We start from the raw sequence: 26761 nt of genomic DNA, 5'->3' as shown, positions 1-26761 counted from the left end.
CATCGGGACATCGCCATCGTGCTGCTTTGAGACAAGCTTGGGGACTAGTCTTGATAAATCAATAAATGTTGGATTTTTGTTTTCAGTGAATCTCCGTTTGGATATTGGCTAGGATACAATTAGGCCGGGAAAATGTTAGTTAATGATCATCTTGTCTAGTTTGCTCATTTATTAGAATATTTTGCCACGTTATGTAGTTTAGCAATTGGGTTACTTTACTCGCAGCCACTTAGTAGCCTAGACCTCAGGACCTGACTTCACTGACTTCTCTGATAATCAATCAATGTCATTTTGTTTCACCTAATCTTCATCTGTATAGGCTATTTGGTTAAATGGTTTCTGGCTGGGCAAATAAGTGGAGGTGGTATAGCTCATCTATTTGCTTGATCATCTATGACCAATTAGAACCATTTAGCATGCCACAATGTAGCCTAAATCAAGTTTAGGCCTATTATTTTGCCAGATCGCTACTCCAAAACCTCATGGAGGTTGTGAAATAATACATTTTTTAATAGGATTGCTATTATTTTCTATCAGTATCATGATGAAGGTAAGACCCTATGCCTGCTCCCTAATGAAGTGGATAGACGTGTATTAGTGGATGCCAAGGGAAGCCAGGTTTCCCAAAACATTTACCAAGAAACAAAATAATGTATCTTTCGTCTCCCTGTGTTTCATTAACGTCCTTCAATTCACAAGAGGCTAAATGTATCTCACTGGAGAAAGCATCGGAGCGAAGGAAACAGCGCCCCCTGTGTCTCAGTAGCCTATGTATAGCCCATCTGTCTGATCCTGTGGTCAAAAAGAGTATGACATTGTTGCTGGCCGTAGCATTGAATGCAAGTGAAGTCAGCGAGCATTTGGCCTCCCTTGATATTTTTTTTCCTATAATAGCCCATCAGTGTTGAGCTAAACTGAGTGAGCTCAGCTGGAAATGGTCCTGGCATACCAAAAAAAAAGCTGACACATGTTGTTCTCCGGTTTTGTGGTGAAACAAAGGTGTGGTTGAATTTATTCTGTGTCTTCATATTGTCTCGGCCTTAGGCCTATATATCACAGTCACAAGGCATATGAACTAACAGGTTATAGAGCAAACAACGCAATTAACACATAAGGCTTTTTTCCCCTGGATTGGCTTCCCCAGTGATTTTACACACACACTGCTACTGTTCCCCAGTGATTTTACCCACGCACTGCTACTGTTCCCCAGTGATTTTACCCACGCACTACTACTGTTCCCCAGTGATTTTACCCACGCACTGCTACTGTTCCCCAGTGATTTTACCCACGCACTGCAACTGTTCCCCAGTCATTTTACCCACGCATTGCTACTGTTTCCCAGTGATTTTACTTTTTAAATGACAGCGATTGTGAGCAAAAATGTTTTTGCCATTTCTCCGCAAAAACATAGCTGATATGGCTGACTTTTGAAATGTACAGCGACAGAATTCAGAACATGGGCCGTTCTTACAGTATTCTCCCTGTACACCAAGTCAGAACCGTAGGATAAATAAATGTATTTATTTTATTTCACCTTTATTTAACCAGGTAGGCAAGTTGAGAACAAGTTCTCATTTACAATTGCGACCTGGCCAAGAAAAAGCAAAGCAGTTCGACACATACAACACAGAGTTACACATGGAGTAAAACAAACTTAGTCGATAATACAGTAGAAAAATAAGTCTATATACACTGTGAGCAAATGAGGTGAGATAAGGGAGGTAAAGGCAAAAAAGGCCACAGTGGCAAAGTAAATTCAATATAGCAAGTAAAACACTGGAATGGTAGATTTGTAGTGGAAGAAAGTGCAAAGTAGAAATAATGGGGTGCAAAGGAGCAAAATCAATAAAATACAGTATGGGGAAGAGGTAGTTGTTTAGGCTAAATTATAGATGGGCTATGTACAGGTGCAGTGATCTATGAGCTGCTCTGACAGCTGGTGCTTAAAGCCAGTGAGGGAGATAAGTGTTTCGAGTTTGAGATTTTTGGAGTTCGTAAAGGGGGCATATAAGCAGACAATGAAAGCTCTTATAATATTCAATGATGACATTTCTCTAAAACAGGCTATATGTGCACCACCAAGGCAGAACAGTAGGCTAAGTTGAGTAGGCTCGAATATTGTAAGAGCTTTTTTTATTTAATCCCAGTCCCCGTCTCCGCAGGAGGCCTTTTGGTAGGCCGTCATTGTATATAACAATTTGTTCTTAACTGACTTGCCTAGTTAAATAAAGGTGGGAGGAGAATCCTGTCTTTCCAAGTAATGTCACGGCTGTCAAAAGGAGAGGACCAAGGTGCAGCGTGTGTGTAGTTCCACATTTTATTTACTCTGTGAAACTATGCAATACATCAAATAACTGAAATGACAAAACAAACCGTGACGCAGAGGAAAAACAAACACTACTCAAAAATATTCACCCATAAAACCAAGGAAGTAAAACCCCTACTTAAGTATGATCTCCAATTAGAGACAACGAGGACCAGCTGCCTCTAATTGGAGATCATCCCAAACAAACCAACATAGAAATACAAAAACTAGAACCTAAGAACATAGAAATAGAACACATAGAATAAACCCCCGTCACACCCTGACCTACTCTACCATAGAAAATAACAGCTTACCATGGTCAGGACATGACAAGTCAATAAAATAAAATATTATTAGACTATAGTTTACTCAGTGTCTGTAAAGAAATAGCCTATTGATAATGGAAAGAAATGGAGGGCACTCAACCAATGTGAGTCAAGGTGCAATCAAACAAATGTATTATCATTGAAAAGGAAATGGCACAACGTGTGCATAGGTTACCATGGTGAGTGAGTGTTTTCATTTTCCAGCTGGCTACCTTTTGTCTTTTCACTGTCTTTCCATCTGTCTCTCTTTTTTTCTTTGTCCGTCCGTCCGTCCGTCCGTCCCTCTCTCTCTCTCTCTCTCTCTCTCTCTCTCTCTCTCTCTCTCTCTCTGTCTCTGTCTCTGTCTCTGTCTCTCTGTTTCTCTTTCTCTCCTCTTCAGTCCACATTTCTATTGGCAGAGCTGTGCATACCTAAACTGGAAGGGGAGGGGAAAGGTCCCTAATGACACATCCCAATGGGAACGTAAATGAGAATGTCAGAGGCTCACTAGAAAGCTCGTGAAATCCGACATCCCGGCATCGCCTCATTTTCCAAGTTCTCCCTCAACTAAAAAATGCCTCTGTCTCTTTTCATTCCTGCTCTCTAACATGGAAAACCTGTCAGACTAGGAGCCTTGGGTCTCCTGTGTTGTTGAACAGTAACACAGTTAACAGCTAGCTCACTAGCTAGTTAGCCCCCCTTTGACTTCCATAGGGTTGTTATTGAGAGGCCATTGGGGACCAATATGGCCGCTCAGTTGCTCGTATAATTGTGCTTCTGTAAACAACAAGGACCATCAGTCACAGGAAAACAAAAATAACCCCTTTCTACTGAAACATCCCAAACAAAATACTACAACAAGTAGTTGGGATGATGGCTGAGACTCCCACTGACCTGGTGATCTCCTCAGTCCCAAAACACTGATTGGGATTGACATAGAAGTACGCAGAACTGTATTTATTTCACCTTTATTTAACCAGGTAGGCTAGTTGAGAACAAGTTCTCATTTACAACTGCGACCTGGCCAAGATAAAGCAAAGCAGTGCAGCACAAACAACAACACAGAGTTACACATGGAATAAACAAGCATACAGTCAATAATACAATAGAAAAAGTCAATATACAGTGTGTGCAAATGAGGTAGGATAACGGAGGTAAGGCAATAAATAGGCCATAGCGGCAAAATAATTACAATATAGCAATTAAACACTGGAGTGATAGATGTGCAGAAGATGATTGTACAAGTAGAGATACTGGGGTGCAAAGGAGCAAAATAAATAAAATAGATAACAGTATGGGGATGAGGTAGTTGGATGGACTAATTACAGATGGGCTATGTATAGGTGCAGTGATCTATGAGCTGCTCTGACAGCTGGTGCTTAAAGATAGTGAGGGAGATATGAGTCTCCAGCTTCAGTGATTTTTGCAGTTCGTTCCAGTCATTGGCAGCAGAGAACTGGAAGGAAAGGCGACCGTAGGAGGAATTGGCTTTGGGGGTGACCAGTGAAATATACCTGCTGGAGCGCGTGCTACGAGTGGGTGCTGCTATGGTGACCAGTGAGCTGAGACAAGGCGTGGCTTTACCTAGCAAAGACTTATAGATGACCTGGAGCCAGTGGGTTTGGCGAAGAATATGAAGCGAGGGTCAGCCAACGAGAGCATACAGGTCGCAATGGTGGGTAGTATATGGGGCTTTGGTGACAAAACGGATGGCACTGTGATAGACTGCATCCAATTTGCGGAGTAGAGTGTTGGAGCTATTTTGTAAATGACATCGTCGAAGTCAAGGATCAGTAGGATAGTCAGTTTTACGAGGGTATGTTTGGCAGCATGAGTGAAGGATGCTTTGTTGCGAAATAGGAAGCTGATTCTAGATTTAGTTTTGGATTGGAGATGCTTGATGTGAGTCTGGAAGGAGAGTTTACAGTCTAACCAGACACCTAGGTATTTGTAGTTGTCCACATATTCTAAGTCAGACCTGTCCAGAGTAGTGATGCTGGGCGGGCGGGCAGGTGTGGGCGGCGATCAGTTGAAGAGCATGCATTTAGATGTGCAGAACTGTAATGACTACTGAGCAGTTTACTGAAGTGACCTGGATGCCAGTCTGTTTGGATAAGCTAATGTGGTTAGCAGATGGTAAAACAAATAAGCTAAATATATTTTTCGGGGGTCAATATACACTTTTACAGTTTACATTTGTTGTTATTTAAATTTTAAACTAACAACAATTAGGCTTCAATTGCATTGTTTGATTGCAATGCCTCTCCAAGTAATCTGAACATGAAAGAGAGAAACCGCCTGATATATACCTGAGGTTAGGGTTACTTATTTTCTTTCCAGAAAAGATTGTAAAAATAGTATGGTCTCTGGTTCTATTTGTGATCGTGTAGACAATGGGAGCAGAGAGAGGGACCGTCTGAAAAATGAGGAGTCAAACCAGGGTTGGGGAGATCATTTTTGACCTGTGTGTGTGTGAGTGTGTGTACGTGTGCTCAGTCACGTGTGGATATACTCATGAATATGATCATCATATCATGATACTATATACAAAATCATTGTATACGGTATAGGATTTTGGGGTGCACTGCAGAATGTGTGTTTACGTGAGACCATTTAAATGAGTGTGGTGTGTGATTATGGTACAGTGTTTCAGTCCCTGCGGACAGAAGAGGAATCCGTTGTGGACCATGTTGAGTACTGAGCAGTCAGGCTGTCCAACCACATACGTTCAACACACCTCCCTGGCTTTCACTTTTCACTGCGGGCAATTTAGTATCCTAGACGACAGCAGCTGTTTTCTATCTGCCGGTATGCTATGCAGCACTATGTTGATGTAGACATGATACCCCATTGAATAAAGTCTGCTTCGAGTTGAGTCCAGTCGGCACTCCTCGCTAGCAAGAGGAAACAGAAACAGGACCCAGATGGTAGTGCTTGTGACCTGAGAGGCTAATTGCTAGCAGTGGAACAGTTGAAAAGGCAGATACACACACACACACACACACACGCACATATGCACACGGGGCACACATGCCTACACAAATACACACACACAGAACCCCCCCAAACCCAGACACCGCTCAGAGATGGAGATGTGGTTTGGGGGCTACATTACATATCCTGACACAGAGAGAGAGACTTGACGTTGAGGAACCCAAGGAAGACATTACAGTTCATTGTTGGGCTCACGTTTCCCCCGGCTCAGCCCGGCCCAACCCAGCATGGACCAGTTGAATGGCTTCCAGAACCTGCTGGATGATGACACATTAAATATCTCCTACTGCCACTCTGTGAACTTCATGAACAGTGATAGTCGTGTCGCTTCCCCACATGAAAAAACATTATTGTATACATTGGTGTAAATACTATAGTATTCACTGTAGTGTTTGTTGCAGACTTTACTGTAATATTCACTGTAGTGTTTTTGCAGACTTTACTGTAATATTCACTGTCGGTTTTTTTCAGACTTTAGTCCTGTAGTATTTAATCTAGTATACCGTAGTTAGTTTACAGTTAACTATAGTATAACTAATGTAGTAAAATAAATGTGGTATATACTATTATCATTCATGTAGTGTTTTTGCAGATTGTAATATTCTGTAGTATTTACTTCAGTGTTTTTGCGGACAGTACTGTATTATTTACTATAGTGTTTTGTTTTTATTATCTTTGAAATAGACGTGGAGGCTTTCTCCTTGAGGAAACCTACTGGATAAATACTCAAAGAGCACATTTTCCATAACCTCTAGGTAGGACTGGGGTCTGAATGGATACTTCAGAGGAGCTTCTGCACTTTTTGATAACCTGTATGGAACACAACATGGTCTATACTTGGCATATACGTTTTTCACTTATGGGTGGCATAAATTGGGCTATGGGGGAGAGGGGAATGGACAGGGTATATGCAAATTAAATACTGTAGTATTTTCTACAGTTAAATGATATGTTTTTTGCAGACTGTGGTGTTTTTATGAAGATTACTATTGCATTTACTGCAGTGTTTTCTTTTGTTGGGGGGGTTATACTGTAGTATTTATTATAGTATTCTACTTTTACATTTCAGAAGATGCTCTTATCCAGAGCGACTTACGCTAGTGACTGCATACATGTTATACTTTTTCATACTGGTCCCCCATGGACATTGAACCCAGAACCCTGGTGTTGAAAGTGTCATGCTATACCTACTAAGCCACATGGGCTACTACCACATTCTATAGTAAGTACTACACATGATCGAGGGATACTACAGTGTGTAGTACAGTAGCTACAGTATGCTACAGTTTACTATAGAATTGTATCGTAAGTACTGTAGTATTCTATAGTGAACATAATTGTTTTCATGTGGGGCCATGCCTTCCCTGTGGCTCAGTTGGTAGAGCATGGTGTTTGCAACGCCAGCATGGTGTGTGCAACGCCAGGGTTGTGGGTTTGATTCCCACGGGGGGCCAGTACAATTTTTTTATTTTTTAAATAATTAAATGCATGAAATGAAATGAAATGTATGCATTCACTACTGTAAGTCGCTCTGGATAAGAGCGTCTGCTAAAATGACTAAAATGTAAAATGTAAAATGCCATAGAGATTATTATAGATCTCTATGGGTGACAGTCTGAGATAGGACCATATTCAACTCAATCATAACAGTGCATGCTAAGTATAGGTTATGTCATGTATTTCCTTCTCATTATCAAATGGGCTATAAATGATGTCTTACACAACTAAAGTTATGACTGAATTTATTGTGAGCATGAAGCTTGTTTGTGTGGAGACTCTATTTGGGTTGCTTGTTTTTAATTGATCTTCTTAACTTCTCTTTTCTACACATCTTAACAGTTCCTTCTAGCTTGTTTCTATTTTTGTCCACTCATTGAACTGTTGACACCTGGTTGCTAGGCATTCCCAGGACGATGTGACATATTACAGACGTGCAGAGAGGTTGAAATATTCCCTGCTGCTTTAAAAAAAGATATTCTGGTAAAATGTAACAATCCAGCAGAGTACTGAATGAAAGAGGAGACTAAATAATTTATAGATAACACACATACGCCATCAGTTGAACGAGTTCCAAGAGTGTTGACTCGCTTCAAATCAAGGACACATGTTGTAGTAACTCTTGTCATAGAAGAACCCTCTTTTTTTTTCATAGTAACTCTTGTTGAAGAACCATCTTTATTTGTTTTGCTCCCATCTTTCTTATTGATTCTCCCAAGTCTGAAATGTTCTGCTGCATAAACTTTGAATTAGCTCTCGCATTGTTGTTTTACATTTTACTAGACATGCTCAAAACATCCCACAAACCTCCCTCACAAGTACAGTAGAATAGTGTTTATGGGGTTCTACAGAGAATCCAATTGTTGAAGAAACCACTCATGTTCTGCCATGGGCATTTCTATCAAATGCCAGGAGAGTTAATGGTTTTTTGAGGGTTGGTCGGTTTGTTGAGTAATAAACCAAAGTTTGAGGTTCATGGTACATCATCATCATCATTCTTTTTGATATCTGTCATATTTTTTGAAGAGCCATCCAAACCTCAGCTAATGACCCTGGCGTGCTAGAGAAAAGCTCCAGAGCCCTGCTCGCTGCAGCCTGCCAGAGTCTCACACTCAAGTACAGCTAAAGTACTTGAAATACTGTTAAATACTATTTGAACCCAGGTCTGCCCATGCTCTCACACTCTCACTCTATTGGGAACATGACAAGAATATCACGACGACACCAGACCACCAATAGGAAGGAATGGAGTCAGCGTTGTAACGGATGCGAGGAGCTAATTTGCCTTCGCTCAAATCCCCCCTTTTTTATGGATATTGGAATTGGAAGGAACATGCTTTTAAGAAAGTACTTGAAAGGGAAAAAAGGAAGTGAGAGCAACTCAGAATTCACTTCAAATCATTTCCAGTCACGCTAACGTTTTAGCTAGCCTCCATTTGCGTGTCTGGGGTTGTGCTCGGCCATACATATTGCCCATCCATCTGGAACTACAGCATATAAAGCACTTCTACTTCCTAAACAAAAGAGACTGGGGCGAAAGGAGAGTTTCAGGCTGTAGCATGTCTTGGCTTTCTGCTAGTTCAGCCTTTCACCTTATCAGTCTTCTTGGTTGCATGTTCAACAAATTAGCTCAGGATACAGGAGAGGACAAACACTGAGCTTGAGCACCAAGTGGCAGCCTATTCCCTTTATAGTGCACTTCTTTTGACCAGGGCGCATGGGGCTCTGGTCAAAAGTAGTGCATTATATATATAGGGAATAGGGTGCCATTTGGGATGCATTCTAGGTCTGAGTCTGGCTTTCATTTACATTCTTGCTGCTTTCTAGTTTCTTTTCAACTAAAAGGGGTAAAGAGAGATGGAATTCCATGGGGCATTAGAAAGAGAAAATACCAGGAATTACTCTCAAGCAACACAATCCTCAAGAGTTGAGATCCACAGGGGATCAGGCCTGCACAGCTGTGTGGTGTGGTGTTTTATTGTGTCGTCCTCTCATTTATTTTGATTACCACCATGTGTCATTGAAACGGCGTCCAATGGGGCTCACTGTGTCGGAAGTCTTCGACTGACACCCACACAGGTCCCATAGGGGATGAGTGTGAAATCTGGCAACTGGGAGGAGTGAGCGACTCATCAGGCGTCAATCTTGGGGATTGAGTGAGATTTAATGAGATGTGTCCACAGGAGGGGGCCTGAGGTGAACACAGTCGCAGCGTGCCCTGTGGAGGCCTGTCTGTCTGTCTCTATGATGTGTTACACAGTCCAGTGAAGCCGAGAGGGGTGTAATGTAGCACACACAAAACCCCAACAGGGCCCTGGTCTGCTTCTCATTAAGACTGTGGTCTGCCAGGGCTGACTACATCCAAACTAAATCCAGACTTTCCCAAGTTCTCCCATGTCACCCCGCTCATCCGTACACTCCATCGGTTTCCAGTCGAAGGTGGCACCCACAACAAGACTATGGTGCTTGCCTACAGAGCAGCAAGGAAACTTCCCCTCCCTACCTTCAGGCTATGCTCAAACCCTACACCCCAACCCTGAAGCAACACTGAACCATGCGTGAGAACACCAGCTGTTCTGGACGACTGTGTGAACATGCTCTCCGTAGCCAATGTGAGTAAGACCTTAAATCAAGTAGTAAATCTGGTGTTAAATGAGGTGAAAAGGAGAATGGATAAGGACTTTAAAGGTGTCCCAGCTGATTCTTTCTCTTTCTGTCCAGGGTGTAATATCCTTGTTATCTCTGTAATTGAGCCAGTAGGGGCCATTTTCTCTGGAGAATTAGGTTTAGGCCTAATTGTGATGACTCACTGCTTGCGGATTCTTTCCTGCTATCCACACAAAACCACTCTACCAATATCAGTAGTGGAAGACAAGACACTTACCGCACCCACCCACTTTCTCTGAACTAATTTCTTAAAGTAACTGTCTAGTGAAAATCTCACTATTAAAAGTTAATATTCTGTTAACTCATACCCAAATAATGTTGCTGACTCATCCTTTACTCATATTTGTGGCTAAAGCATAAATTGGAGAAAAAATTCTATAAAAAACACCCCAAACTTGTATCTCAAACAGACCGTTTAAAAAATGCTTGTAATTCCCTCATAGTGGACGGTGTCATCCTCCTGAGGAGAAGGAGCTGGCCAATCAGCAGTCTACTCGCATTCATGTTTTTTATGGCTGATATGTCACATCCTGACCCTTGTAAGAGGTCATTTTCCATAGTAGAGTGGTCAGGGCGTGACAGGGGGGTGTTTTGGGTGGTTTTGGTTTTCTGTTTCTATGTGGGTTTTCTAGATTTCTAATTCTATGTTTTTGTTTTCTATGTTTGGCCAGGTATGGTTTCCAATCAGAGGCAGCTGTCTATTGTTGTCTCTGATTGGAGGCCATACTTAGGCAGCCTGTTTTTCATGTGTGGGTGTGGGTAGTTGTTTTCCGTTTTGTATGTGTTACCTGATGGAACTGTTGGTTGTCGTTTTGTTGTTTTTGTTTCCAGTGTTATCATTAAAGTAAATATGAGCACTCTACACGCCGCGCCTTGGTCTCCTTTATATGACCCATGTTACATGATATACCATTCCAACACAGAAAATATGTTTTTAACATACTTAATTCAACAAAATTGGAAGGGAAACTATTTAACTTATACTATAATTAATTATAGGTCATATTTTATAGAAATCTGGAAACACTTGACAGTTACTTTAACTCATCCTGCGAAAAGCCACTGTGCTTTCTCTGCAGCCACTTCAAATGAAATTGAACCTCATAAACCGAGGCTCATGTGGAACTCCAAACTTCTGCAAGTGGGGTGGAAAATCCAAACAAACAACCTAATGACAGTCTCAGGTCATGTTCATGTAACCTAACTCCAAACAAAACGACGTAATGACAGTCTCAGGTCATGTTCATGTAACCTAACTCCAAACGAAACGACATAATGACAGTCTCAGGTCATGTTCATGTAACCTAACTCCAAACGAAACGACGTAATGACAGTCTCAGGTCATGTTCATGTAACCTAACTCCAAACGAAACGACGTAATGACAGTCTCAGGTCATGTTCATGTAACCTAACTCCAAACGAAACGACGTAATGACAGTCTCAGGTCATGTTCATGTAACCTAACTCCAAACGAAACGACATAATGACAGTCTCAGGTCATGTTCATGTAACCTAACTCCAAACGAAACGACGTAATGACAGTCTCAGGTCATGTTCATGTAACCTAACTCCAAACGAAACGACGTAATGACAGTCTCAGGTCATGTTCATGTAACCTAACTCCAAACGAAACGACGTAATGACAGTCTCAGGTCATGTTCATGTAACCTAACTCCAAACGAAACGACATAATGACAGTCTCAGGTCATGTTCATGTAACCTAACTCCAAACGAAACGACGTAATGACAGTCTCAGGTCATGTTCATGTAACCTAACTCCAAACGAAACGACATAATGGCGGTCTCAGGTCATGTTCATGTAACCTAACTCCAAACGAAACGACATAATGGCGGTCTCAGGTCATGTTCATGTAACCTAACTCCAAACGAAACGACATAATGGCGGTCTCAGGTCATGTTCATGTAACCTAACTCCAAACGAAACGACATAATGGCGGTCTCAGGTCATGTTCATGTAACCTAACTCCAAACGAAACGACATAATGGCGGTCTCAGGTCATGTTCATGTAACCTAACTCCAAACGAAACTAGTGAGAGATCCAATACGTAAAGAGTAAACATCACGCACAACGATGTGGGCTTCCATTGGAACCTGGAAGGAGAGAGAGAGAGAGAGAGAGAGAGAGAGAGAGAGAGAGAGAGAGAGAGAGAGAGAGAGAGAGAGAGAGAGAGAGAGAGAGAGAGAGAGAGAGAGAGAGAGAGAGAGAGAGAGAGAGAGAGAGAGAGAGAGAGAGAGAGAGAGAGAGAGAGAGAGAGAGAGACAGACATGGAAAAACACTCAGATGGTAACAGTTGAGGAAGGAATGCACTCTTATCTTTAGTGACCTGGTCTGGGGTCTGTTGTTAGGCCTTATCAGTGAGTAAGGATTTAAGTGTGTGCGCGTGGAGGGGCAGGGCGGGAATTGGGGGGGGGGGGGTGACAAGCCAATAGCCTGAAGGAATGATAACCTGGTGAGTGGTGAAGAGGGGGACTGGATTCTGATAGTCCAAAAGGCTTTTTAATTTATTTACCAAACATGGGGAGTGCCTGGGTATTTTGTTTTTGTATAAAGCATACTGGATAGTATTTATTTAGTATTTAGTACTTTATTAGGATCCCCAATTAGCTGCTGCCAAGCTACTCTTCCTGGGGTCCAAACAGGAAACAAAACACAACATAGGACTGTTGGCCAATCAGAAATACTCTGTCTCTCTAAAGACATGGGCACCTGGTGGATGTAGGCTGTGTAGCTATAGAGCTGGTGGTTGGAGCCTATAAGTCTGTGTAGCTATAGAGCTGGTGGCTATAACCTATAAGGCTGTGTAGCTATAGAGCTGGTGGTTGGAGCCTATAAGGCTGTGTAGCTATAGAGCTGGTGGTTGGAGCCTATAAGTCTGTGTAGCTATAGAGCTGGTGGCTATAACCTATAAGGCTGTGTAGCTATAGAGCTGGTGGTTGGAGCCAATAAGGCTGTGTAGCTATAGAGCTGGTGGCTATAAACTATAAGGCTGTGTAACAATAGAGCTGGTGGTTGGAGCCAATAAGGCAATGTAGCTATAGAGCTGGTGGCTATAACCTATAAGGCTGTGTAGCTATAGAGCTGGTTGTTGGAGCCAATAAGGCTGTGTAGCTATAGAGCTGGTGGCTATAACCTATAAGGCTGTGTAGCTATAGAGCTGGTGGTTGGAGCCAATAAGGCTGTGTAGCTATAGAGCTGGTGGCTGGAGCCTATAAGGCTGTGTAGCTATAGAGCTGGTGGTTAGAGCCAATAAGGCTGTGTAGCTATAGAGCTGGTGGCTGGAGCCAATAAGGCAGAGTAGCTATAGAGCTGGTGGTTGGAGCCTATAAGTCTGTGTAGCTATAGAGCAGGTGGTTGGAGCCAATAAGGCTGTGTAGCTATAGAGCTGGTGGTTGGAGCCTATAAGGCTGTGTAGCTATAGAGCTGGTGGTTGGAGCCTATAAGGCTGTGTAGCTATAGAGCTGGTGGTTGGAGCCTATAAGGCTGTGTAGCTATAGAGCTGGTGGCTGGAGCCAATAAGGCAGAGTAGCTATAGAGCTGGTGGTTGGAGCCTATAAGTCTGTGTAGCTATAGAGCAGGTGGTTGGAGCCAATAAGGCTGTGTAGCTATAGAGCTGGTGGTTGGAGCCTATAAGGCTGTGTAGCTATAGAGCTGGTGGTTGGAGCCTATAAGGCTGTGTAGCTATAGAGCTGGTGGTTGGAGCCTATAAGGCTGTGTTTCTATACATGTAGAGCTGAAGTAGTGAAATAAATGGGCCTGACGTTTTATAGTTTTATAGGTCTGACAAGCAAGTGTGGGTCCGGTTCACACATAGGACATAGCTATTTTGCTTTAAGACCAACAATAAAATGAGAGTTAAGGATTAAATGTCATGAGAGATAAGGATTAAATGCCATCAGAGTTAAGGGTTAAATTCCATGAGAGTTAAGGATTAAATGCCATGAGTGTTAAGGCTTGAATGTCATGAAAGTTAGGGATTAAATGCCATAGAGTTAAGGATTAAATGTCATGAGAGTTAAGGATTAAATGCCATCAGAGTTAAGGATTAAATTCCATGGGAGTTAAGGATTAAATGCCATGAGAGTTAAGGATTAAATGCCATGAGAGTTAAGGATTAAATGCCATGAGAGTTAAGGATTAAATGCCATGAGAGTTAAGGATTAAATGCCATAGAGTTAAGGATTAAATGCCATGAGAGTTAAGGGTTAAATGCCATGAGAGTTAAGGATTAAATGCCATGAGTGTTAAGGCTTGAATGTCATGAAAGTTAGGGATTAAATGCCATGAGAGTTAAGGATTAAATGCCATGACAGTTAAGGATTTTTGAGTGAGCAGTTACCGTACGTTCTCCTCTTGACAACCATCTCCCTCTACATAGACATTAAATATCAGGGCATAAAAAGTTTAAACGCACTTCTACTAGTGAGTGAGATGAAATGTCTGGCCATTTACCTCTGCCAGTCCAGAGAAATCATAGAAACCTCACTATGACCTCACTTCCTGGATCTCATCATCGTCATGGCGACCTCCGTGTAGGGGAGATACTGTGGTCAACCGAGAATAATCACCTCCTTCACCTCATAACTGCCCACAACGCCAGGGCTACCAAGGCCATGGCTACATCCAAATCCCAGCTCAGAGGGAAGAGAGAAGCTTGTTCAGCTGAAAGGGATCGGCATCCTAGTATGTGTGTGGGCCAAAGGGCTGGAGAATTTATTTTACTAGTACATGACTTCACAGTGTTGATGTATAAAAGAAATACGAGAGAAAGAGAAAATGGGTATGGGAGGGAGGGAGAGAGAGGGAGAGAAAGAGGGAGAGGAGGACAACCAAATGAGAGTTAGTGAATAAGATGAGAAGACTGACAGTGAGAGAGAAAAAGAGAGGGAGAGAAACCGAAAAGGAGACTGCATTTCCTCAGCCCAACACTCACCAGCCCTGCCTGTCTGTTAGATCACTCATCCGCCCCACATGAGACAGACACCATCATCCCATGGAGGCCCTATGATGTTCAAGGCCTCTGTCTGCTTTCACTCACAGGGCAGGCAATCACAGGGTATTAGTCTGTAATGACCCCCTGATAAGGACACACTCCCACACCACAGCAGCACTGGAGTGTTTTGGTGGTGATGACGCAGACAGACACACATGGGGACACACACAAGCATGCACGTAAACATGGACACACACACACACACACACACACACACACACACACAAAAGATTGGAAAGCAGCTGCTGTCATCCCCCTCTTCAAAGGAGGGGACACTCTTGACCCAAACTGCTACAGACCTATATCTATCCTACCCTGCCTTTCTAAGGTCTTCAAAAGCCAAGTCAACAAACAGATTACCGACGATTTCGAATCCCACCGCACCTTCTCCGCTAGGCAATCTGGTTTCAGAGCTGGTCATGGGTGCACCTCAGCCACGCTCAAGGTCCTAAACGATATCGTAACCACCATCGATAAGAAACAATACTGTGCTGCCGTATTCATTGACCTGGCCAAGGCTTTCGACTCTGTCAATCACCACATCCTCATCGGCAGACTCAATAGCCTTGGTTTCTCAAATGATTGCCTCACCTGGTTCACCAACTACTTCTCTGATAGAGTTCAATGTGTCAAATTGGATGGCCTGTTGTCCGGGCCTCTGGTAGTCTCTATGGGGGTGCCACAGGGTTCAATTCTTGGGCCAACTCTTTTCTCTGTATACATCAATGATGTCGCTCTTGCTGCTGGTGAGTCTCTGATCCACCTCTACGCAGACGACACCATTCTGTATACTTCTGGCCCTTCTTTGGACACTGTGTTAACAACCCTCCAGACGAGCTTCAATGCCATACAACTCTCCTTCCGTGGCCTCCAACTGCTCTTAAATACAAGTAAAACTAAATGCATGCTCTTCAACCGATCGCTGCCTGCACCTGCCCGCCCGTCCAGCATCACTAGTCTGGACGGTTCTGACTTAGAATATGTGGACAACTACAAATACCTAGGTGTCTGGTTAGACTGTAAACTCTCCTTCCAGACTCATATCAAACATCTCCAATCCAAAGTTAAATCTAGAATTGGCTTCCTATTTCACAACAAAGCATCCTTCACTCATGCTGCCAAACATACCCTCGTAAAACTGACCATCCTACCGATCCTCGACTTTGGCAATGTAATTTACAAAATAGCCTCCAATACCCTACTCAATAAACTGGATGCAGTCTATCACAGTGCCATCCGTTTTGTCACCAAAGCCCCATATACTACCCACCACTGCGACCTGTACGCTCTCGTTGGCTGGCCCTCGCTTCATACTCGTCGCCAAACCCACTGGCTCCAGGTCATCTACAAGACCCTGCTAGGTAAAGTCCCCCCTTATCTCCGCTCACTGGTCACCATAGCAGCACTCACCTGTAGCACGCGCTCCAGCAGGTATATCTCTCTGGTCACCCCCAAAGCCAATTCCTCCTTTGGCCGTCTCTCCTTCCAGTTCTCTGCTGCCAATGACTGCAATGAACTACAAAAATCTCTGAAACTGGAAACACTTATCTCCCTCACTAGCTTTAGCACCAGCTGTCAGAGCAGCTCACAGATCACTGCACCTGTACATAGCCCATCTGTAATTTATCCCAAACAACTACCTCTTCCCCTACTGTATTTATTTATTTATTTATTTTGCTCCTTTGCACCCCATTATTTCTATTTCTACTTTGCACTTTCTTCCACTGCAAATCTAACATTCCAGTGTTTTACTTGCTATATTGTATTTACTTTGCCACCATGGCTTTTTTTGCCTTTACCTCCCTTATCTCACCTCATTTGCTCACATTGTATATAGACTTATTTTTCTACTGTATTATTGACTGTATGTTTGTTTTACTCCATGTGTAACTCTGTGTTGTTGCATGTGTCGAACTGCTTTGCTTTATCTTGGCCAGGTCGCAATTGTAAATGAGAACTTGTCCTCAACTTGCCTACCTGGTTAAGTAAAGGTGAAATATATATATATTTTTTTAAACGCATGAGCCATTTCACTGCACCTTTTGTGTGTGTGTGCATGGTGTCTGAGCGTGAAAACACACACATACACACAATAGCGAGGAAACACTCACGCAAGCAACCAGATTTAAAATGTGACTCAAATACAGAAATCGCCAAACCACAAAATGACACAAACTAGCTTGAGTCACCATGCTTCTATTCATGCATGTCTTTTGTGATGGCATCGCAATGGGGGGGATGTCTTCATTTCCCCAAGGTCTCGGAATAAGTTTGAAACGCCTAGTGTAAGTGAGGACTGGGAGACTGTATATTCTTCAGGTTAGGTTCTACTTTATGTGTTCTCTCCCGTGTGTTGGTAAGGGCACAGATGACAGACAGGGGGGCGGAACAATGCAAATAGTCCGAGTAGCCATTTGAATACTTGTTCAGGAGCCTTATGGCTTGGGGGTAAAAACTGTTGAGAAGCCTTTTGGTCCTAGACTTGGCGCTCCGGTACCGCTTGCCATGCGGTAGTAGAGAGAATATTCTTTGACTGGGGTGGCTGAGGTCTTTGACAATTATTAGGGCCTTCCTCTGACACCGCCTGTTATAGAGGTCCTGGATGGCAGGAAGCTTGGCCCCAGTGATGTACTGGGCCGTACGCACTACCAACTGACCAACTGGCAGGTGTCTTCACTGACATTTTCAACATGTCCCTAATTGAGTCTGTAATACCATCATGTTTCAAGCAGACCACCATAGTCTCTGTGCCCAAGAACACTAAGGCAACCTGCCTAAATGACTACAGAACTGTGCACTCACGTCCGTAACCATGAAGTGCTTTGAAAGGCTGGTAATGGCTCACATTAACACCATTATCCCAGAAACAGTAGACCCACTCCAATGTGCATACCGCCCAAACAGATCCACAGATAATGCAGTCTCTATTGCACTCCACACTGCCCTTACCCACCTGGACAAAAGGAACACCTACGTGAGAATGTTATTCATTTTATTACAGCTCAGCGTTCAACACCGTATTGCCCTCAAAGCTCATCACTGAGCTAAGGATCCTGGGACTAAACACGATTAACTGCAAATACTTCACAGCCTTTTGGACACTTAGTGTGCATCCCTAATGACACCCTATTCCCTATATAGAGAAATATAGGGTGCTGTTTTGGGATGTAGACCTAGTCTTTGCTGCATTTTCTGTTATTCCTTGAAGACAAGCAGACTGGCCTTTTTCATGTTGGCTCAGCCTATGGTAAATGTTTACTCTGTCGATCCTCTCATATGTGTCAGTGTGTCAACGAGCCGTCCTTAACTGACATTGTCAGACTAGGAGAAATGCAGGCACTTGACCCGTCTGTCCATACATGAGCGTGTGCACACACACGCTGAGAAGACAATCACATGAGAACACACCCACACACGGGCACACACACACGCACGCACGCATGCACACACACACACACACACACACACACACACACACACACACACACACACACACACACACACACACAAAGGAACCAGACTTAATCCCCCTGGGAGGGTGATCAGGGTAGCTCCCAGCTAACGCTAATCCCATAAACAAACAGTAGTTTGTGAGGAGGGGAAAGGCATTGTCTCTTGGGCTCACCTGGTTATATGTACTAGACCTGGGTTCAATTAGTAATCGTTTTCTTACAAATACTTAAGCTGTGGTTGATTGAGATTGCCTGGCGCTATGGAACCAACGGAGTACTTGCAAAAGTGCAAACCCCGCCCATCTAGTACTTCAGGCAAGGATACATATATTATTTGAACCCAGGTGTGTTTATGTACGCTACAGGTAGAATGTTGGAACAGCCAACAGGATTATAGCAGGATAGCCATAATACAACCGTCGACAAACAGTTGGTGGAACCTCTCATTTGAATGATATGCGGATCAACGTTCAGGTGTTACATTCACCTCCCAAGTTTGTGTGGGAGACTGACTTATATGGATTCTGTGTGTGTGTGTGTGTGTGTGTGTGTGTGTGTGTGTGTGTGTGTGTGTGTGTGTGTGTGTGTGTGTGTGTGTGTGTGTGTGTGTGTGTGTGTGTGTGTGTGTGGATGACGGATCACCACCTCAAGCTGAACCTCGGCAAGACGGAGCTGATCTTCCTCCCGGGGAAGGACTGCCCGTTCCATGATCTCGCCATCACGGTTGACAACTCCATTGTGTCCTCCTCCCAGAGTGCTAAGAGCCTTGGCGTGACCCTGGACAACACCCTGTTGTTCTCCGCTAACATCAAGGCGGTGACCCGATCCTGTAGGTTCATGCTCTACAACATTCGCAGAGTACGACCCTGCCTTACACAGGAAGCGGTGCAGGTCCTAATCCAGGCACTTGTCATCTCCCGTCTGGATTACTGCAACTCGCTGTTGGCTGGGCTCCCTGCCTGTGCCATTAAACCCCTACAACTCATCCAGAACGCCGCAGCCCGTCTGGTGTTCAACCTTCCCAAGTTCTCTCACATCACCCCGCTCCTCCGCACACTCCACTGGCTTCCAATTGAAGCTTGCATCTGCTACAAGACCATGGTGCTTGCCTACGGAGCTGTGAGGGGAACGGCACCGCCGTACCTTCAGGCTCTGATCAGGCCCTACACCCAAACAAGGGCACTGCATTCATCCACCTCTGGCCTGCTCGCCTCCCTACCTCTGCGGAAGCACAGTTCCCGCTCAGCCCAGTCAAAACTGTTCGCTGCTCTTGCACCCCAATGGTGGAACAAGCTCCCTCACGACACCAGGACAGCGGAGTCAATCACCACCTTCCGGAGACACCTGAAACCCCACCTCTTTAAGGAATACCTGGGATAGGATAAAGTAATCATTCTACCCCACCCCCCCCCCCCCAAAAAAAAAAAAATATAGAGATGTACTATTGTAAAGTGGTTGTTCCACTGGATATCATAAGGTGAATGCACCAATTTGGATAAGAGCGTCTGCTAAATGACGTAAATGTAAATGTAAATGTGTGTGTGTACAGTGTGTACAGTGTGTACAGTGTGTACAGTGTGTTTGTACATGTTTTAGTATACTTGTGATTACCAAAAGTCCTTACAAGAATAGTAAACCAAAAATTCAGAGAAGTGAGGACATTTTGCCAGTCCTCACTTAGGTTAGGTTTAGAGTTAAGGTTAGAATTAGGGTTAGTGGTTAGGTTTAGGGGTTAAAGTTAGGGTTAGGTTTAGGGGTTAGGGGTTAGGGAAAAGGGTTAGGCATGCTGGTCTGTCCAAGCAGGCACGTGCACAGATAGGGTTCTTAGGGTTCTATGAGAAAAGTGCTCTTTTAGATCGGTAGCATTTTTGTATTAATACATGTTGATTGAACTTTTGTCTCTTTTCTCTGCTGTTCTGTAAAGAATTTCCCATTAATTGAGCTAATTTCTCATTATCTAATGTTGGAAAATTCCCCCTTCCCCCGCTCCTCTGCCCCCATCCTCCTGCTGTTGCACAAGCAGAATCTACTGACACCTAGCGGTAGTAGGAGTAGTAGCACACTGGTTACTTTTTAAGTTGTATGTCGTCTCACGGTCAGGGAAGGGTTCAATCAGACTGTTTCTCAAGTAGGCCTACAACGCTGATGATAGCAGCAGAACAAACTCCAATCACAGGTAAAGAGTAGTTCAATAGTTACAACAGCATAGCTAACAGTTAGTTAACTAACTAGTTAGCTGAGTTAGCCTACATCCGCTACATTCGCTTTGCTCAGCTGATAGGCCATATACTGCCCTCTCTGTGAGCAGTAGCTTAGGCTAGGTAGCTTGCTGACAGTGGGATGAGTGTCTTTGAGCACCTGCCTCTCCAAAGGTATGCACACAGCCCTGTATCCAATATATGTAAGCACCCACACACACGTGTATGGTACATGCTTTAAGCCAAACATCCCAATCATGGGACATTACATTACACTGGTTGGCCGGGCACTCTCAGTGTTAACAGACCTGGTTCAATCTGTAGCCACGTTCTGTTCTGTTCCAACAGACCTGGTTCAATCTGTAGCCACGTTCTGTTCTGTTCCAACAGACCTGGTTCGATCTGTAGCCACGTTCTGTTCTGTTCCAACAGACCTGGTTCGATCTGTAGCCACGTTCTGTTCTGTTCCAACAGACCTGGTTCGATCTGTAGCCACGTTCTGTTCTGTTCCAACAGACCTGGTTCGATCTGTAGCCACGTTCTGTTCTGTTCCAACAGACCTGGTTCAATCTGTAGCCACGTTCTGTTCTGTTCCAACAGACCTGGTTCAATCTGTTGCCAATGCCTGGAGCGGTTTGGCAGGTGATAACACATAGCAGGTCTGAGCATGTTACTAGCATTACTGACAATCTCTAGAATAAGGCTGGTCTATAACACTACATAAACATTGAATTTATTTACACTTCCAGATGATGTTAACAGTAACTATTTACTATAATCAAGCCAGCGAGGTACAACTGTTTCATGTGTTCTGTCTCTATGAAACAAGCACCCTAATAAATAATCAAATGAGTATTAGACTATAGAATCCAGCCATATGTTCTGTGGGTAAATTCTATGAATATGCTATTCTCTTGCCCCCTCACTTTTCCCTGCCTGTACTGCTTGCTCCCTGTATTTTTAAAAGTTGAATTGAGTCCAAAAACATCGATGGATAGTGTGTGTAGAGAGAGAGAGAGAGAGAGAGAGAGAGAGAGAGAGAGAGAGAGAGAGAGAGAGAGAGAGAGAGAGAGAGAGAGAGAGAGAGAGAGAGAGAGAGAGAGAGAGAGAGAGAGCGAGATTGGGCTAAGACCAACCCCCCTGGATGTTTCAAGTTAGATTCTGCTGCTCCGGTGTCTTGCTTGTCAGTTCACTTTTGTGCGGTGGTTAGTGTGGATTCTCTTCAACGCATTGATAAGATCTCTCCAAATAATATTCAAGGTAGGTTTATTTCATATCTGTATTCACAGATGCAATGTCGTATTGCTGGTCTATGTTAATAGAAAGCGTTTTACCAATACGCGGTCATTGGATGCGTTGCTTTTACGCGCTCGAATTGCGTCTTTATGTCTGTTGGAAAAGATAAGGGTGTATGCAGTGTGCTGAATCTCTTCTCAGAACATGTTTGAATTCGGTTTAATCCAATTTCACTTTCTGTTTATTAGATTTCGTTTGACATGTATGTAGCCTATGCCATTTTGTGTGGAATGCACAGGCCGTTAATTTATTTTTGGTCTGTGGACCGTGGGAACTTTACAGACCATGCACATCTCAATTAGACGTTATTGGGGTAATCAGCGTACGGCAATTAGGCTGAATTTAGACAGACAGTCCAATCTTTTGACCAATTAGATCAATTCTGAAAAAGATCTGACGTGATTGGGGTAATTACCGGTCAATGAACTGAATTGGAAATGTAGGCATATGAGCACAAGACATTGAAAATACGTCTTTGAACCAATTTTGCTTAGTGGGATGTGATTCCATGGCAATGTACAGTGAGATACAACAACTGTCACTATCATATTTTTAAGAACAGTTACAGATTTATCTATATGTAAACTATTATATCCAGGCTATATTGTGGAATTTGTGTAGGCTATGTATTTTGTTGTTGCTTGTTTGAAACATAGAAATCCTTTTAAATTGTGTATTCTAATTCCTAGCAATTCTATAGTTTGAACCTTGAAACTTCAGGTTTGTTGCCCCGGTTTGTTGCCCCAATTTCATTGGCTACAGATTAGATTAGAGTTAACGTTTCCAGACAAGACCATTTTTTAAATCTTAACATATGACCCAAGGCAAGAAAATAATCCATTCTCAAAACACAAGACTCAAAGGAATGCGACCCATATCACACTTAATGGTTTTCTTACATAAACATTATCTGATCAAAGACACTCTCCACTCTGGTTTCAATTTCTTTTGACAAGGCATTATTTATGAAAGTATATGCATTCCAGATTAAATTCCATACATTTTACACTGATTTCGTTCTGGAAACATGAGCAATTCAAATTTACTCCAACCTACAGACATTTCACCCCGACTGTGCTATGACGAAGCTGGCAGGTGAAAGTGTCCGCGTGTGCCAACTTTTCGCACGCACTGTTATGACGCTGAATGTCTAATATCGTTCACATGATTAACTCACTCTTTAAACATAATTAAGGTAGTTAAAGAAAGAGCTTGAAACATTTCACATGGCCTCTTTAGGTACTCGCTAACTCAGTCAAAACCTCTACACCAAGTGGTGTTGTCACTATGTGTTTTAAGCTAAGCGCATGTGTCGCTATAATGTCGACTCTGCTCCACACTTCCCATAACCCCAGTGTTTTAATGAAAAATTAATCACTATAGCAAACGTTTTAGGGCAACGAATTAAAGATTGCCTTCAATAGGCTAATTTAATGAGAATTAAAATGTAGATAAATGTTTTGAGTTATTTTTTATTTGTTTGTTTATTTGTTTTTCATTATGTATTTGTAATTAGTCATACTGTACTGTTCTCACCCTAATGTCCTCTCACCCTAATGTCCTCTGTATTATTTAATTCACAGGAATTGGACAATAAGCTGCTCAATCAAGACCCCTTCAAACAGAGCACATGACCACCCCCTGGTGGCATTGACAAGCATAACACCTGTGATCAGAGACGTGGGGAAATAGAACCACTACCGGGCTCAGCTGCAATTTACGTCTTCTTGTCTACTGGATTATAGTTCTGTCATTCTATGGAGCGAAACTCACAGAGAGCCCCCATATCAACTGGTATTGAAGCATGACAAGTTCAACTATGCGTTAATTAATACCTAGAATAAGGAATTAAAAAGTCACCCAAAGAGTTCACTAAAGAAGATTTAACAAACTGTACAGAAACATGGAGATGGAAGCCTCCCGTGCTGCCTACACTGGGGCCTTCCCCACTGAATCTATAGACTCTCTACCCACCAACACCTCCTCTCCAAGCCTGCTCCAATTCTTCTGGGATTACCAGAACAATGACGTCATTGTGACCCACTACAACTACACAGGCAAGCTCCAGACAGACCGGTATCGTGAGGTGTTAAAACCTGAAGCCATAGCCTTCCTGGTAGTGTGTCTTCTTATCATCCTGGAGAATGCTGTGGTTCTAATAGCCATCTGGACCAATAAGAAGTTCCACCTGCCCATGTACTATCTCCTAGGTAACCGTTGTTGTTGTTTTTGTCCTACATCCACCCCCCTTTCTTCAGAGGCCAACTTTATTACTATGACTATACTTTATATAACTTAAAAAAAATATGTTATGTTACAATATTATTTAAAAAAATCCACCATATGCAATTCCATTAATTTTCTATTTTTTCTTCCTAGGTAACCTGACTCTGTCGGACCTGCTGGCCGGTGTCACCTATATGGCCAATATCATCATGTCTGGTCCTAATACACTGAGACTAACTCCAATACTCTGGTTTCTGAGGGAAGGAGGCGTCTTTATCACATTAGCCGCCTCCGTCATCAGCCTATTGGCCATCGCTATAGAACGCCACGTTACCATGGTGACAATGAAACCATACCACGGGGCAAAGAAGGGTCGGATGCTGGCTCTGATCGGGGGGAGCTGGGCGTTAGCAGGGCTGCTGGGGGTGCTCCCCGTCCTAGGCTGGAACTGTATGGGTCGTCTGGACCGTTGTTCCACGATTCTCCCGCTCTACGCCAAGTCTTACATCCTGTGCTGCGTGTCCGTGTTTAGCGGCGTGCTCCTCGCCATCGTCGTTCTCTACGCCCGCGTCTTCCGTATCGTGCGCACTAACACCCAGCGCCAACGCCTCGGAGGAGCAAAGGGAAGTCTTCGCAAAGGCCTTGCCAGGAAATCCCAGAAGTACATGGCGCTCCTCAAGACGGTCACTATTGTACTCGGCGTCTTCATCGTTTGTTGGTTGCCGCTCTTCCTCCTCCTCGGCCTAGACTCATTCTGCCCCGCCCGCCGCTGCCGACTGCTCCTCAAGGCGGACTACTTCCTGGGCGTTGCCATGGTGAACTCGCTCCTCAACCCCATAATATACACCCTGACCAGCAAAGACATGCGTCGCGCTATTTTAAAACTGCTCTGCCGCCCGTGCCTCATGACCAAGGACGGGCAGGTGAAGAGGATGGGGGTGCCGTTCCTGGAGTGTAGCTTCAGTAAGACGGAGGTGGCATCGCAGAAGCTGGAAGGCCTGGAGACGACGATCTCCTCTGGGAACATCATCACGGCTCAGTCACCCATAAAGACTCTCTACCCCAAGCTCTTCAAGGTCTAAAGAGCCTAAAGTGGATAGCTCTGTGATGGACAGGGATCTCCCGAAGATGGACAACATAAGTGCTCCATATGGCCTCATGAAAAGACAGGCCTGAGGGACCCTATGGGCAGCTCTGTGTTTGAGAGAGTAAACCATAGAATTAGGGGCTTTGTCCCTTCAAGTAATTGTATTTCTATGGAGTGAACTTCAAATTGAAGTGGTGGACAACAGGAGTGCTCAATATGGCCACCTGAAAACTGCATCACTTCCTGTTTGGCAGCTCCACTCCGATGGCCTCCGGCAGACTAGCCTACATCTATAACTCTCTTCTGGCCAATGAACTAAGCCTAAGAGCAAAACCTCAAAAAGACAGGTGAATGATCTATGATTGGGACAGATATAGCTACAGGTGTTTTTGATGAGAGCATCAAGTTCAGATGTATATCTCTCTTCAGCAAGTCTGTAGTGGTGCACTTGCAGCAATATCACCACATCAAAAGACTGATGTTGTAAAAATGATGACTAAACATCAAGCCAGGTGGAAGAAATGAAAATGTGAATTAAGCAACTCTTCTTGTATTCACAAAATACTTCCAGAACTGACTTGCACTAAGTTAACTCTGCATTGAGAGACCATTGAAAGCCATGGATTAAGATTGGACATTCTGTTCTAGAACTAAGACTGTAAACTGGACATTCCAACCATGTTGATTTGTTGTGGCGAGTGCGCCTCGGTTTACTTCACCCAACGTTTTCTCTGTTTTTTTTATTGTTGTTGTTTGAAATGCCTTAAAGAAGGCATAATATGGACATAATAATAATATGCCTGTGGACACCTGGACTTCGCTGGCTCGAAGGTCCATGTTGTGCCTGCCTGTGTCCCAAATGGCACCCTATTCCCTATATAGTGCACTACTTTTGACATTTGGGATACAGTCTGAGACGCTGGTTGTGATAACCCCATACAGCTACACAGTGTGCCCAAACAGAAGCATATACTGGAAGTGGATGCTGTGTTGTTCACCCACCAGTTGCTCTTTAAAACACAAACACACAATGGAAACCTACGCATGCACCTAAACATTGTGGTACCTGGATGTGGAGGGAGACGTCAAACAATATTAAGATCACAGGAGGCTGGTGAGGGGAGGACGGCTCATAATAATGGCTGGAATGGAATAAATGGAATGGTGTTGAAAGTCATACAAACCAAGTGTTTTATACGTTCCATTAATTCTGTTCCAGCCATTACTATAAGCACCTCCTCCCCAATTAAGGTGCCACCAGCCACCTGTGACTAAGATTATAATTTGAGGAGAAAATCTCCACACTGTTTTAGTGGCATTGTAGCTGTAACTGTTGTTCTGAGCTTACTCAGTCAAGTGGAAACTACCTGTTGGTTCCTGATTGGAATTCATATTTTAAATGCCATCACACACACTACAATACAGAAACACTACTATAACAATGTCACCATGAACCCAACTACCTGCAGCTCTAGTCAGTGATGGACTTCTTCACCAAGCAAAGGACTTCATGCAGTCCTTCATGTTCCTCTTGTGTTATTGTACCGATAAGAACCATCTGTTGCACTTGGGGGTCTCTGTTTTGAAGACCGTGTTATAACCGATAAAACAACAGACCACAAGGTTACAGGTTACAATCCAAACCTGCTAGTCATCATCCAGCTGCATTGGCTGTTTGGTAACGTTAGACAAGAATGTGCTTGTCAGCTATAAATCAAGAT

At 43.5% G+C, this 26761-nt stretch overlaps 1 protein-coding gene and 1 non-coding gene across 2 annotated transcripts; one reads left to right on the top strand and one right to left on the bottom strand.

The window, feature by feature from the left end:
* Nucleotides 1–6292: 6292 nt before the first annotated feature.
* LOC123725767 (U7 small nuclear RNA) lies at nt 6293–6345 on the bottom strand. The gene has a single exon (XR_006758281.1). It is a non-coding gene; the product is annotated as a U7 small nuclear RNA (small nuclear RNA).
* Nucleotides 6346–21564: 15219 nt separating this feature from the next.
* On the top strand, nt 21565–25548 carry LOC106564504 (sphingosine 1-phosphate receptor 1). The gene is made up of 3 exons (XM_014130627.3): nt 21565–21691; nt 23311–23937; nt 24107–25548. Exons 2-3 carry the CDS (start codon nt 23631–23633, stop codon nt 25033–25035), a joined length of 1236 nt encoding a protein of 411 aa, XP_013986102.2. The 5' UTR covers nt 21565–21691; nt 23311–23630; the 3' UTR covers nt 25036–25548.
* The last annotated feature ends 1213 nt before the right edge of the window (nt 25549–26761 follow it).

Source organism: Salmo salar, chromosome 12 (genome assembly GCF_965601325.2).
Source record: "Salmo salar chromosome 12, fSalSal1, whole genome shotgun sequence".
Taxonomy (NCBI): domain Eukaryota; kingdom Metazoa; phylum Chordata; class Actinopteri; order Salmoniformes; family Salmonidae; genus Salmo; species Salmo salar.
The sequence above is the reverse complement of the archived record's forward strand: the minus strand, read 5'-3'. Positions and strand labels throughout refer to the sequence as shown.

Coding starts and splice junctions, on each gene's coding strand:
- LOC106564504 (XM_014130627.3), top strand. CDS start 23,631: ATGGAGATGGAAGCCTCCCGTGCTGCCTACACTGGGGCCTTCCCCACT. Junction 23,938..24,106: donor GCCCATGTACTATCTCCTAG/GTAACCGTTGTT, acceptor TTTTCTTCCTAG/GTAACCTGACTCTGTCGGAC.